This window comes from Colletotrichum gloeosporioides (genome assembly GCF_011800055.1).
Source record: "Colletotrichum gloeosporioides strain Lc1 chromosome Unknown consensus_37, whole genome shotgun sequence".
Taxonomy (NCBI): Eukaryota; Fungi; Ascomycota; class Sordariomycetes; order Glomerellales; family Glomerellaceae; genus Colletotrichum; species Colletotrichum gloeosporioides.
Genome location: NW_025544682.1, coordinates 73816 through 87820, shown reverse-complemented (window position 1 = coordinate 87820; position 14005 = coordinate 73816). Strand labels below are relative to the sequence as shown.

Here is a 14005-nt window from a genome sequence, read left to right as displayed (position 1 = left end):
TACCTAAAAGCAGTGATATTGTTCTTGGGATGAATGTTGACAGCGCTGCTTTATATCAAAATTGCGACAACATGCAGCATCTGGTATTGTTATGATCAACGCTTTGAATCTGCGGTGTCAAATCGGATTTCACGTTTCCCAGATATCGCAGCTGTTGATTTCACATGTGTATTCGTGGAGTCAGGCTGTCGCAAGCTCCCCGTCGCCCGTCACGAAGACAACGTCGTACTGCTTACACGTTGCATTCCCTGCAGGCTGAGCGCCAAGCCCCTGCAAAAGTCGAGAATGACATGTCGTCTGAGCCACCCGAGCGGCAAGCCGGGTCCTCCCAAGATGATCTCTACTTTATCTAGACGACAGATGCAACTACGAACCCAAATTTGTATGCAGAGAACCAAACGGGTAAGAGCTCCTTTTTCGGGCTCCACCTCCGTGACTACGTGCTTGGCACATGCTCGGACTGGACCTAGCCAGGGATTTGGCTGACCGGTGGACATGATTATCTGACGGGTGTAGGTAATTGGCTGCGATCCGGTTGGCCGGTTCGGCTGTCTTTCCAACGTCGCTGCATAAGATGCGGAAGGGGATGCACATATTCTGTACGTGTTATTGGTGTCTGTGGGGTTTCTGTTCGTGATGGCTTGCAACTTAGGGATGGAGACTAATTAGGCATCAACATCACGGTAATGACCGTAGAGTTTCTCATATTGATATATAAGAGTTTCCAAGGGGTATGTGTGTATTGAGTGACGAAAGGCAAAAGCATGAATAAATTTGCAGTCCAGATATAGTGGATTACCTAGTCTGAGTTACACTTCTTCAAACAGAGCACGCGTAATATTCCAACCAACGTGTCGACTCACTGATTAAAATGAGGTGCAAAGGAAATAGTTTGAGATGCTTCTCAGCAGCCAGTATGAGTTTTGTCTTCAGAGTGAATTTTCAGGGAGGGGAGTACTCAGATTTCTAAATCTACTATAAAAACTACAGGATGACGCTGTGTAATCTCAATTGTTAGTTCAAAGTTTGTAGAAGACAGCTTAGGTACGTGAACTCATCTCATAGACCGACAGATAGTGATCGAAATAGCAAAAGGTTATTCGTGCAAGCGATTGGAAGCAATGGACGAGTCTGATGCATGTGAAAGAGAATACTTACGTACTGAACTGGAAAATAATTTGAGGAAGGTGCGACGCAGGGCCACAGTTACATACAAAGGGGGCAGGAGCAAAGTGAGAATTCACCTTACTTCACCTCACCTCGTTAGATTCTGCTCGTATTCTGTTTCTTCCCGCGCACAACACCCACTTCGATTGTTCACATCGGAAACAATCGATTCACAGTCAACAGTTTGCCGCAGACTGCCACAGCGAACAACGACGAACAAACCTAAGAGGAGTAAGTTACTTCTTTTTCTATCCTTGCACTGATAAAAGCTGACAGCTGCAAGATACCCCAATAGCATTCCGAACTGGCATTCAAGGCTCTGGTCCCGAGAAACACAAGATGGCAGGAAGAGCTGAAGACGAGACGATGAAGGGTACCAGTAGCCAGCTGCCGCAGGAACTGAGAATGAACAATACATCTGTGGGAGATGTCACAATGAACGATGTCGCCCCAGACAGTACCAAGCAAGGCCCATCTGCCCAGAGCAACTCCTCTTACGCAATGCAGTCAACCAATGACACATCCATGGTGGATAACACCATTATGGGCGACTTGACAATGGGTGAGGTTGTTGCAAGTACACCCAAGTGTCGTCAAACAAGCACCGCCCGGCCCTCGAGTAACTTGGTCCAAGGCAAAGATGTCACTATGGCGGACGGCACTTCTCTCCGAGATGTAACCATGGGTGACATTACGGACGACAGTCCCAAGGCCAAAATTGCCGCGAAGAATGAGCCCGCCACAGGCGGTCACAGCCTCCGCAATGATGTTTCCAGAATGGAAGCAATCGCCGCCACCTTACGCCCAAGGCCTTTACCTGTCATACCTCCTGCATCCACGGTCGAGACTACGCCTGCAGAAGGGCCAAGACTAGCCGTCTTTGAGTATGTCCCACCCGCATCATCACGCTTGCTGTTAAGTTACTAAGATTTCAAAGCTACTTTGGTAGTACAATGGTCGACTTCATCGTCGGCCCCCAGGGAAGAAAAATCTCGATTCATGCAAACGTTCTACTTGCCAACCCGGATTGCGCCTGCTTTCGAGAGACGCTCCAGCGTCAAAAGAATGGCCACGGAGCTAAAAAGCTCCGACTAATGGACCATCCTGATGTCGTCGGTCTCATGACACAATTCCTTTACACTGGCAAAGTCCCTTTCATCCCTCGAAGACTGCTCCAAAAGCACTGCGCCCCAGCCGCACGTCACTCTATCACAATGCTGTCGCACACAATTGTCAAAAATGACAGCGTTCGTGTGGGAAATGTGACCCCAGCGGCCGTTTCTCCCGAGAAGTTCCAAACGATGTCTTGGAGCATAAGCACATCTGCCGAGGAGATAAGACTTCGGGATTACGGCAACTATGGGCTGCAGATGAGTCAGAAAAGCGCAGCAGCGACCGCACCGACAGCCGACAACGCCGAGGGAAGAAGTCAAACAGTCAGATATTGGCGCGAATGTGTTCAGCCTCATCTCCAGAATGTGGAGAAAATCCCGGCTTTCGGCATGTCGACACTTCGTGTGGAGGCCGAGTTCTACCAATCGAAGCTTGTCCAACTGATGCTCTTCGCAGACAGATACGACATGGCATGGCTGTTTCATGACACGCTCGCATCGTACTGCAAGGGAGAAGCGCTGTTCCAACGCGACCGCCCTGTGGAGCGACATGTCGAGCTAGCCTACCGATGCGAGACGTTCCGTTTGCTCCCAGAGCTCATGGTGGAATATGGACGTTTCTGTGCTGGGAGGCGAGCTAGCGACATTGACATCATGTTTCGCGGATATCTTCCGGACTTCGTTGCAGATGTCAAGCTCAAGACGACAGAAGGGAACCCCATTCCGCCCATCATCGGCCGGTTTTTGAGAATGCAGATCTGAGCGACAGGAGATGCCTGTGTTACATAACGGTTGGACGCCGAAGGGACCGTAAGGCTGTAAGGATGTGAATGCGCCAAAGGGCGTCATAGGGCGTGTGCTCCTGTTGGATAATATTTGTTGGATTGGCCACGGTAGTGATGTACGAACAATGAAGCAGTAACTTGTATCTGATTTCAATTACTTGAATGAACGAATGCCGAGCAGTGAACACCTGGGCTGTTCTTTGCAGTCAGCTTGACGGCAGTGCACTAGTTGGGATGGTGGTCTGCTGCTGACATTCATGCTGCTAAGCACGGAAACGTATGGAATATTTGACATTACGATCATCGAGTCATGGGCCTGCCCATGGCATGTATCCGAGTGTACAGGAACAATTCGCCTGTAGCACTGGTTGATTCAGAACCCAGTCCGCTTCCTAAGCCTCAAAGTTGTACTTCTTACGAGCCCGACCCTCGATGAAAGAAGGCCAGAGCAGGTACAGATACTGCGCGATAGCATACGGCATCTTCGGGAGCACCACGTTGCCCGTCACACCACGGTCGATCGAGTCGATACACCTTTCAGCGACGTAGTCGATTTTCAACCCGTTCTTGTTGGGGTCATCTTCCCTCACGGGGCCCGAATCCACCGCGGACGCTCGGAAGTTTCCTTCAATGGTGGCGGGCAGGATGAAAGTGAAGGCAATCTTCGGGTGCTCGATGGCTAATGATTGGAACAGCAGGAGAGAAGAAGCCTTGGTCGCGGCATAAAGAGCTCTTGTCGGCGCGGGGATGACGGCGGCAACTGATGAGACGAGGAGTATCGAGGGAGATTTTGATGTTCTCGTCAACATGGGAATCTGCAAGCTTGTCAGTCATACAGCCAAGCAAAGCCGTGCGTGACTCTTTTGTCTCTTACGAATGTCAGCGCAGAAGCTAAAGGCCCGTCAAAGTTGCCTTTGATAGCACGCCCCGCGATATTGACCGCCGCCTGGATCCCAACGGCCTCGGCATCCTCCTCCGCGGACTTGACACCGGTGAGGGCCATGACGGGTTGCAAAGCCGATACTCCCGCGCAAATGTGCAGCGTATCCAGACCCTGCCATTCCTTCTCAAGCCGGGTCCTCAGACTGACAAGGTCCTCCACATTGCTGAAGTCTGCGACTTGCCATATGCACTTGTCCCCGCACTCCTTGGCCAGGGTGGTGATCTCGTCTGCGCGGCGGGCGACAACGCAGACTCGTGCTCCGCGGGCGGCATACTGCTTTGCTACAGCGCGGCCGACGCCGCTCGAAGCTCCGATGATGACCACACGCTCATCCGAGTGTGAGAGGCGCTTGTCTCTTCTGCGTGCTTGTGCTGCTAGTTGGCGCTGGGCGAGAAGAACCGCGAGCGCGGTGAGCGCCATGCGAACGACGGGGTATCCCATTGCTAAGGTCAGTCAAGATCAATCCACGCCCTGGTTTCTGAAGCGATTCAAAGGATGGAATACGAATTCAATATCAAGGTAGGTAGTGAGAGCAGATGTTGGACATAGCTTCAGCTGGGATGCCTCGGCCCATGCCCTGGCCCATGACGCCAACTCCCTGCAAGGACGTGCAGCAGATGACTAAGCTTTGGACAGGGGTTCATGAACAATTTACGCGAACAACGCGTCTGAGACGCGACTTTGAATTATCCAACCCGCCCGCACTCAAGACATCCCGGCAACCCACCACCGGCGACGATTGACGGTTGCGCTTTCGAGCAAGTCGCCAGACACACAAACACACAACTCCAAACCCAGATATGCCTCATTCTGTATCGCCAGAAGCCAATTCTCCCACCGCGGTTCCCGACGAGACGATGGCCAACTCTCCTGTCCCGCCCAACGCCGACGGCGACGTTGCTATGGCTGAGGCTGATGCGCCCGCGGTTGCTGCCCCCGAGGCTGCTGCTCCTGAAGCCTCTGCCCCCGAGCCCTCTGCTACCGAGCAAAAGAAGGACATCAAGTTGGAGGATCTGTTCGATGACGCGGACTCAGACGACGAGTTTCCCAGCTCAAAACCCCAAGAAACTCCCGAGAGTTCTCCCGAGATCCTCACGCCTCCCTCTCCAACGTGAGTTCTGCAGTCAAATCTTCTTGGCTTCATGCTGACGCGCGAGGCAGAGATATCGCACACATGAAGGCTTCCGACCCCGAAATCATGCGCAGTTTCTACCAGCGCTTGTTCCCCTGGCGATACCTCTTCCAGTGGCTCAACCACAGCCCCTCTCCGACGAACGACTTTGGCCACAGAGAGTTCGCCTTCACACTGCAGAACGACGCATATCTACGATACCAATCTTTTGCGACACATGACCTGTAAGCGTGGACTTGACTCGCAATGCTGAAGAATCTATCCTAACGTGCTGCAGCCTGCGCAAAGACGTCCTCCGCCTCATGCCCTCCCGTTTCGAAATCGGCCCCGTTTACAGCACCAACCCTCGCGACCGCAAGACCCTCCGCAACGCCAGCGCCTTTAAGCCCCTCGCCAAGGAGCTCTGCTTTGATATCGATTTGACGGATTACGACGACATCAGAACGTGCTGCGACAAGGCCAACATTTGCATCAAGTGCTGGCAGTTCATAACCATGGCGATCAAGGTGGTTGACGTTGCTCTGCGGGACGACTTTGGTTTCAAGCACATCATGTGGGTTTACTCGGGACGAAGAGGTGCTCACGCGTGGGTTTGCGACAAGAAGGCGAGAACGATGGGTGACCAGATGAGGCGGTCGATCGCGGGGTACCTCGAGGTCATCAAAGGTGGTGCGCAGAGTGGAAAGAAGGTCAACCTGTGGCGGCCATTACACCCCCATGTCCAGTAAGCATTCCTCACCCTTTACTCCCAAGGCGACGCACTAACCTGGTGCTGCAGACGAAGCTTGGACACTCTCATGCCACACTTCCAAGAAGACGTCCTCGAAAACCAGGACCCCTGGTCGTCTAACGAACGCGCAGAGCGCCTGCTACAGCTCCTTCCGGACAAGACGCTCATCGACAACCTCCGCAAGAAATGGGACGCCTCCCCCGGCCGGTCTTCCATCAACAAGTGGGCCGACATCGACGCCGTCGCTAAGACGAGCGCTGGCAAGAAGTTTGACGCGAGGGGGCTTCTGGACGCAAAGCAGGACATTCTCCTCGAGTACACGTATCCACGCCTCGATATCGAGGTGAGCAAAAAGCTGAACCATTTGCTCAAGTCGCCGTTCGTCGTGCACCCCGGCACCGGCAGGGTGTGTGTACCCATCGACACGAAGAACCTCGAGGATTTCGACCCCCTTAGTGTGCCAACGGTGCAGGGCTTGTTGGCGGAGATCGATGCGTGGAAGGGCGAGGAGGAGGGCGACGGGGCGCAAAAGAGCGTGCAGGACTGGGAGAAGACGAGCTTGAAGCCGTACGTGGAACAATTCCGGTCCTTTGTGATTGGGTTGATGAAGGACGAGAGGGACAGCAAAATCAAGAGGGAGAGGGAAGACGACTCGATGGAATTCTGAGCGCAAATTCGACATGACTTGTATGATGGACAACTCGGTACCGGGGTCGGTGTTCTTGTCTTGGCACAGCAACTGGGGTATTATTGGATCTAATTATCACCTGTCAAATGCAGGCTATGATGCACTCTCGGCCGTCTTGGCCTCCTCGCCCTTTGCCTCTGCTGGCTCGGGTACAGCAACATTCTCTGTGATGGTCTGCTGCTCATCCACGTCTTCGTCATCTTCTTCCTCGAACCTGCTGTCCTCGACCTCTGCCGTCGGTGTCCCGCTCGTGCTGCCTCCCTCGCCTTTGAGATGCGCCTCCTTGCGCTTGGGTATGACGCTCAAGAACGCCTCAGCCCAATCGCCCGTCTCCAGCCACTTGAGCATGATCTCCACCACATGGTTTGTAGCAAGCACCCTTCTGCTGGAGATGTTCATGTACTCCCCAATAGGCAGCTTTGCTGTTCGGATACCCAACTCCCTCGCGCGACGGTGGCACAGGCCCTTCTCACGGTTACGGTCCACTAGTCCGCCGATAACGTAGCTGACACCAGGTTCAAGGCGATCGATCGTGTTCGGGGAGTCGGCAGAGAGGTAGACGATGTTCTTCAACTCGTCCACCGGTTCCGGCTCGTGGTCGGGGGTCGGCGCATTGTCGTCCACATCCCTCATAACAGCAGGCTTCTCCTTGCCCTCGCCCTTGAGCACCTCAATCACCTCCCCACCCTTCTGACCCGCCATCAACTCATCCGCATCCTTCGCCGCCTCCACGAAGTTGCTCTCGACGAGCTTCACCCCCTTCCAGCCGTTGTGCTGCCCGCCCAGGGTCGTGTCGAACCGCTCCTTGAGCTTGCCGCCGTACGAGCTGACGTACAGGTGCACGCGGTAGCGCGCCTGGCGGTTGTCGGAGTAGCAGCGCGTGATCTGGCTCGCGAGGCTGACGAGCTCCTTGTCGAGCATGTAGCTCTCAAAGTCGCAGTCGAGGATCAGGGTGACCGGTGTCTGGACGGCGGGGACCTTGGGGGTCTTGCGCTTCGGGGGAATGACGATCTGCGAGGGGTCGAGCCCCTTGGCCTCGGCGTCCGCGACGATGGCGGCGATCTGGTCGCGGCGGGCGGCCTGGCGGTCGTGGCGCTTTTCTTTGCGCTTGCGCTTACGGTCCTCGCGGCCCTCCTCGAAGGCTTGTTTGCGTTTCAGTTTGCGGAGTTGATTCTTGGAGAGCTTGGGTTCTTCTTCAGCGACGGCGGGGGAGGCGTCGTCGTTCTCAGCGGCGGTTTTGGAGGCGGGTTGAGCTTCGGATTCGGGTGCCCCGCTACTTGACGCTGCAGCACCGTTGTCGCCATTGGCGATCGTAGGGACGGCGGATGTGGTTTCTTGGTTGCTGTCGGTCATCTCGAGGTCTACGGCCGGCTGGGCGACAGGGCCTGCAGCCGTGGAAGCCATCCTTGTGGTTGTGAGGCTGGTGACGGGTGCAAAGTTTGGGGTGCGAAGTGGGGGACTTTTTGGAAATTTCGGCGATGGTTTGCGATGGTTGACCTGGAGCCGATGCGCAGCTGCACCTTTGGAGAGAGACGCTAAGCCGTTTGTGGGGAATGGCGGGGCGGACGACGCTGCTGCACGGAGACACTGAGTTCGTGCTCTTAGGTGCAGCGTTCTGGAGAGCATGCACGCTGGTGGCCTTTTGATGCTGCTTGTGCGATATGGATTGTAGTAGGAACAAATTGAAGACGATGAAATGTGTTCGAGCTGGAATTGAGTCACAGGTGCGGAGGTATTGAACCTGCTATGACTGGGAATAGTCAATGAACAATTCTAGAATCTCAAAATCAGCACCAGTAGAGAGCTTTCACGCTTAACCAGAATGGGCCTAGACTGCCGCTCAGGATTTCCAGCTGTGGCAGAAAAGTGAAGGCGGTCAGATAGGATCCGCCAAAGGAGGACTAGCGCGGTCGCGACGCGAAATGGCAATCGAAGACGCGCTCCCGGGAAACCACTTTAACACCCGCGTAAGGTACCTAAAGCAAGCTGCACTCGGGAGGGTGATACTCGCTGGTTACACTCATTTCACCCATAACGTTCTTCTCCTTCTCACTTGTCTTTTTTGAGCATTCTACCATATCCCAACATGTCTTCCAGGCCTGAATTGAAGGTTTGTACTACAAATGCACGATTACCATGTCAATTGGCTAATACGTCACCAGGTCGACGACGAGCACGGCTTCATCCACTTCTTCAAGTCCCTCTCAACCGTCCACGAAGACACCGTCCGCATTTTCGACAGAGGTGATTGGTACACCGCACACGGCGAAGATGCCAACTTCATTGCCCGCGCAGTATGTTGGACCTTACCGTAGCAAACCGCCTGCAGTACTGACTTTGTGCAGGTATACAAGACCACGTCCGTCGTGAGGACACTCGGCCGAGATGACAAGACCGGACTTGCCTCCGTGACAATGACGGTCACGGTATTCCGACAATTTCTTCGAGAAGCTCTTTTCAAGCTTGGAAAGAGGATAGAGATATGGGAGAGCACCGGCGGCCGCATGAACTGGAAGGTCGTCAAACAGGCGTCGCCTGGCAACCTGCAGGACGTCGAGGAGGACTTGGGCGGACAGATCGAGAACGCACCCATGATTCTAGCCGTCAAGATCTCTACGAAAGCATCTGAGGCAAGGAGCGTGGGTGTCTGTTTTGCAGACGCGAGTGTGCGAGAGCTGGGCGTTAGCGAGTTCCTCGACAACGACCTGTTTTCCAACTTCGAGGCTCTCCTCATCCAGCTCGGTGTCAGGGAGTGCCTGATCCAGACAGACAAGGCCGACAAGGCCAAGGACCCGGATCTGACGAAGCTCAAGCAAATCATCGTCAACTGCGGCGTTGCCATCTCAGAGCGATCCGGCGGCGAGTTCGGCACCAAGGATATTGAGCAGGACTTGGCGCGTCTTCTCAAGGACGAGCGGGCTACTACCCTGCTCCCTCAGACCGACCTCAAGCTGGCGATGGGCTCCGCCGCGGCACTTATCAAGTACCTCGGCGTGCTCCATGACCCTTCCAACTTTGGGCAGTACCAGCTTTACCAGCATGACCTCTCCCAGTATATGAAGCTGGATGCGGCGGCTTTGAAGGCTCTGAACCTGATGCCCGGTGCCCGTGATGGTGCTAAGACGATGAGCTTGTACGGCTTGTTGAACCACTGCAAGACTCCTGTCGGTAGCAGACTGCTGTCTCAGTGGCTGAAGCAGCCGCTCATGAGCAGGGAGGAGATTACCAAGCGCCAACAACTGGTCGAGGCCTTTGTGAACGACACGGAGCTGAGACAGACCATGCAAGAGGAGCACCTTCGTTCCGTTCCCGATCTGTACCGCCTGGCCAAGCGTTTCCAGAGAGGCAAGGCGAACCTCGAGGACGTGGTCCGCGCATACCAGGTTGTCATTCGCCTCCCTGGTTTCCTGGGCACTTTCGAGGGCGTTATGGACGAGCAGTACAAGGACCCTCTCGACGAAGCCTACACAATCCCTCTTCGCGAGCTCTCCGATAGTCTCGTGAAGCTTGCAGAGATGGTTGAGACAACGGTTGACTTGGACGCGTTGGACAACCACGAGTACATCATCAAGCCCGAGTTTGACGACAGCCTTCGCATTATCAGAAAGAAGCTCGATAAGTTGAAGCGCGATATTGACCAGGAGTTCTCCGACTCAGCCCGCGACCTGAAGCAAGAGGTCGGCAAGAAGATCTTCCTCGAGAACCACAAAGTCCACGGCTATTGCATGCGTCTTACCAGACAAGAAGCCGGAGCGATCCGCAACAAGTCCGGTTACCAGGAATGCTCAACCCAGAAGAACGGAGTCTACTTCACCACCAAAACCCTCCAAAGCCTCCGCCGCGAGTTCGATCAGCTTTCCCAAAACTACAACCGCACCCAGAGCAGTCTCGTGAACGAGGTTGTGGGTGTTGCGGCGTCTTACTGTCCTGTTCTGGAGAAGCTTGCCGGCGTGCTTGCCAATCTTGATGTGATTGTCTCTTTTGCACACTGCTCCGTTCACGCCCCATCCGAGTACGTCCGTCCCACGATCCATGCCCGTGGACAGGGTCAGACCATCCTCAAGGAAGCCCGTCACCCCTGCCTGGAGATGCAGGACGATGTCCAATTCATCACCAACGACGTCTCATTAACCAGAGACAAGTCCTCCTTCCTTATCATCACTGGTCCTAACATGGGCGGAAAGTCGACCTATATCCGGCAGATCGGCGTTATTGCCCTTATGGCGCAGATTGGGTGCTTCGTGCCATGCGCTGAAGCTGAGCTGACGATCTTCGACTCCATCCTGGCGCGTGTGGGTGCCAGCGATTCACAGCTGAAGGGTGTCTCGACTTTCATGGCTGAGATGTTGGAGACGGCAAACATTCTCAAGTCAGCAACGGCTGAGTCTCTCATCATCATTGATGAGTTGGGACGTGGTACATCGACATACGACGGCTTCGGCCTCGCCTGGGCCATTTCAGAGCACATTGTTAAGGAGATTGGATGCTTCGCCATGTTCGCGACGCATTTCCACGAGCTAACAGCGCTGGCCGACGAGCACCCACAAGTCCACAACCTTCACGTCGCAGCACACATCAGCGGCGGCACTGAGGGCGGCGAGAACACCAAACGTGAGGTCACGCTCCTGTACAAGGTGGAAGACGGCGTCTGCGATCAGAGCTTCGGTATCCACGTCGCTGAGCTGGTCCGCTTCCCCGACAAGGTCGTGCGCATGGCGAAGCGCAAGGCCGACGAGCTCGAGGACTTCACCTCGAAGCACGAGGACCTCGGGCTGAAGTACAGCAAGACGGACATGGAGGAGGGCAGCGCGATGCTCAAGGAGATCCTGCTCAAGTGGAAGGAGGAGGTTGCCGCAGGCTCGATGAGCAAGGAGGAGATGGTGTCCAAGCTGAAGGGTTTGGTTATGGCGGACGAGAAGCTGCTTGCGAACCCCTTCTTCCAGTCTGTCAAGACGTTGTAAAGGTTGAATCCAGAACAATGAGGCGGACATGATTTTGCTTTGGTTTGCTCGGCGTTCGGGGGAATTATGGAAAGTGTAATGATACTGGCTGGTTTATGGCCTATGGGATAGTTACGTAAGATAAAGCGTAGACAAAATGCACTGAGAAGATGTAAGGTACAACCAAGTGTCGTTCCAAGCACCTTTGGATTGTGTAAGGCTCGTCTAGAAAGCTACTTCGTGATGGCCCAGGTGCCTTACAAAGCTGTTGACCCAGCTCAGGTCCCTTGATTGCAGCTGAACCCGGGAAGCTTTCATAGCTCACCGAACCCTCCCAATAAGGCAGGACCAACTCCTTGGCTCCTTCCCGTTCTGTCCCGTTCCGCAGTAAACATCCTCCAGGCAGCAGACAAAGGTACTTAGGCTCCATCGAAGGCATCGGTCATCAACCAGGACACATACGACACGGCCATCCTCCCGGATGGCTGAGTGATAAAAGCACCAGCACAACATAATACCTGGTTCGCCAGGGGAGCTCTGGTATCCCTCCAGGCGCGCTTAGTTCGACCCTGATCCGCGGCAGCACAAGGGCGTTTTTTCTTAACACTGTTTTTGCTTTTCTTTTTTCTTGTCGATTTTATTCAGTCAGGAGAGGCGCATCTGGGTTCAGAAGTAGGGTGTCAGTGAACTGAGGTGTGACAAATATGTCAGGTGTGAGAATGGGAAGGAGAGGAATGGTGTCAGATGTAAAGATAGAACGGTGATTGGTCGAATCATATGTAGTCATAAACAGCCTCTGAAGCTGAGTATCATCATGAAGAACGGGGGCGAAACCGAATGGAAAGAACGTACCGTAATGAGGAGGAGCAACGATCCTCGCCTGCCACACATGTTGGAGCAGTGAACGAGACGAGACATTCGGCGGCTATCAGGGGTGAAGAAGTCTTGGTTCAGAAGTCAGTCGCGTGATGACAAACAAGTCCATTGTGCAAGTAACTTGGGGTATTTGTAGGGTATCAGAAAGTGATAGAACGGTGATGATTCGAATCATGTTGATGTAATCATAAACAGCCTCTGAAGCTGAGTCTCATCATAAAGGAGCGGTAGGGAGGAGATCGTGGACTTGACTTACGAGTACAACTAGAATACGCTATACGTGCGACGCGACGAGCATTGCCTGAATACGGGAGAGACCTGAGCAACACGGTTAGCTGCTGACGGCACTCGAAAGGATATGTGACGATAGTGTGCAAGGGGTAAGTGTCAGACAAAAAGATAGAACGGTGATGTTTGAATCATGGGGTTCATAAACAGCCTCTGAAGCTGAGTATCATCATGAAATGGAGGAGAGTAAAGACGCCTAATAGGCATAAGGAAACTTACATCTACTGGGATAAGGATCACACGGGGACGTGGTCGGTGAGGAGATCAAAGGTCTGTTGGGTGGTCAGTTACTGCTTCTCACGGGGTGATATGTCACGCGTTTTGAAGAGGGGATAAGGTCAGAAAAGTGATAGAACGGTGATGGGTCGAATCATGAAAAGATTTCATAAACAGCCTCTGAAAGCTAGGATTCATCATGTTGAGGGTGGGCGGTGTGGCACGGTGTTGAAGAGGAACTACGTACCGTCGATGTCGAGGCTGCGCATATTGGACGACGCGGGTGTTGAAACATATGTCAACTTGAGAGTCTGGGAACCAACAGTCAGCAAATGTACCAAGCCAAGTTGGCAGAGAAGGAGTGTGGTTTGTGATTGGGATCAGACAAATGATAGAACGGTGAAAGGTCGAATCATGAAAGATTTTCATAAACAGCCTCTGAAGCTAATGTATCATCATGGAAGGGAGCAATATGGAAGACGAAAGCTGGCTTACATTACGGTGATATCGACAGAGCTTGCCGGGGGACTACGATTGTCCGGTTGGAAAAGGCCTGGGCCATGCTGTTAGCTACAGATAAGGGCAAAGAGTTGCAGTCATTGCCGGGGCGAGAAATCCAAATCAGATAAATGATAGAACGGTGATGGGTCGAATCATATTTGATCATAAACAGCCTCTGAAGCTATTGTATCATCATGGAGAGAAGGGAAGCAGTAGTGTTGTGGGGGAGGCTTACATCGTGATGGGAGACAAGTATCTGCGTGGACACCATGGCGTACGGCTTCGCGGAGGACCTGGCTTGGCGTAGTTAGCAACCGCTAGAAGACGTAAAGAGCGAATGAATCAGGTAAGCATGATGTAAATCAGACAAATGATAGAACGGTGATGTTTCGAATCATGAAAAATTCATAAACAGCCTCTGAAGCTAGAGTATCATCATACGAGGGAGCGGCAAAAGCAGTGCTGTTAGTAACATACCATTTGTTGTGACGCAATCGGGCGGGTGCGTCGTTAGAGACAAGCACACATCACGCGGAGAGGGCTACGCGCAGCGAAAAGCTCAGAGAGAGCATTGGAACAAATAATACAGTTTCCATTCCTCTAGCCGATGAGACTCCTCTTCTCGTG

General features: G+C 53.5%; 5 protein-coding genes across 5 annotated transcripts; 3 read left to right on the top strand and 2 right to left on the bottom strand.

Annotated features, from left to right (window-relative positions):
- Positions 1-1815: 1815 nt before the first annotated feature.
- On the top strand, positions 1816-3041 carry GCG54_00004330 (uncharacterized protein; the record flags this gene model as incomplete). The annotated part of the gene is made up of 2 exons (XM_045404381.1): positions 1816-2051; positions 2105-3041. 2 exons carry the CDS (start codon positions 1816-1818, stop codon positions 3039-3041), a joined length of 1173 nt encoding a protein of 390 aa, XP_045265165.1.
- A 415-nt stretch (positions 3042-3456) lies between these two features.
- On the bottom strand, positions 3457-4448 carry GCG54_00004329 (11-beta-hydroxysteroid dehydrogenase-like 2; the record flags this gene model as incomplete). The annotated part of the gene is made up of 2 exons (XM_045404380.1): positions 3457-3879; positions 3939-4448. The coding sequence occupies 2 exons, from the start codon at positions 4446-4448 to the stop codon at positions 3457-3459; spliced, it is 933 nt and encodes a 310-aa protein (XP_045265164.1).
- A 359-nt stretch (positions 4449-4807) lies between these two features.
- GCG54_00004328 (DNA primase small subunit) lies at positions 4808-6536 on the top strand (the record flags this gene model as incomplete). Its single annotated transcript, XM_045404379.1, has 4 exons — positions 4808-5118; positions 5169-5363; positions 5417-5863; positions 5918-6536. The coding sequence occupies 4 exons, from the start codon at positions 4808-4810 to the stop codon at positions 6534-6536; spliced, it is 1572 nt and encodes a 523-aa protein (XP_045265163.1).
- Positions 6009-7961, bottom strand: GCG54_00004327 (tRNA (guanine(9)-N1)-methyltransferase; the record flags this gene model as incomplete). Its single annotated transcript, XM_045404378.1, has 2 exons — positions 6009-6412; positions 6662-7961. 2 exons carry the CDS (start codon positions 7959-7961, stop codon positions 6009-6011), a joined length of 1704 nt encoding a protein of 567 aa, XP_045265162.1.
- Positions 7962-8479: 518 nt separating this feature from the next.
- On the top strand, positions 8480-11518 carry GCG54_00004326 (DNA mismatch repair protein msh-2; the record flags this gene model as incomplete). Its single annotated transcript, XM_045404377.1, has 4 exons — positions 8480-8529; positions 8625-8667; positions 8720-8851; positions 8903-11518. The coding sequence occupies 4 exons, from the start codon at positions 8480-8482 to the stop codon at positions 11516-11518; spliced, it is 2841 nt and encodes a 946-aa protein (XP_045265161.1).
- Positions 11519-14005: the final 2487 nt, after the last annotated feature.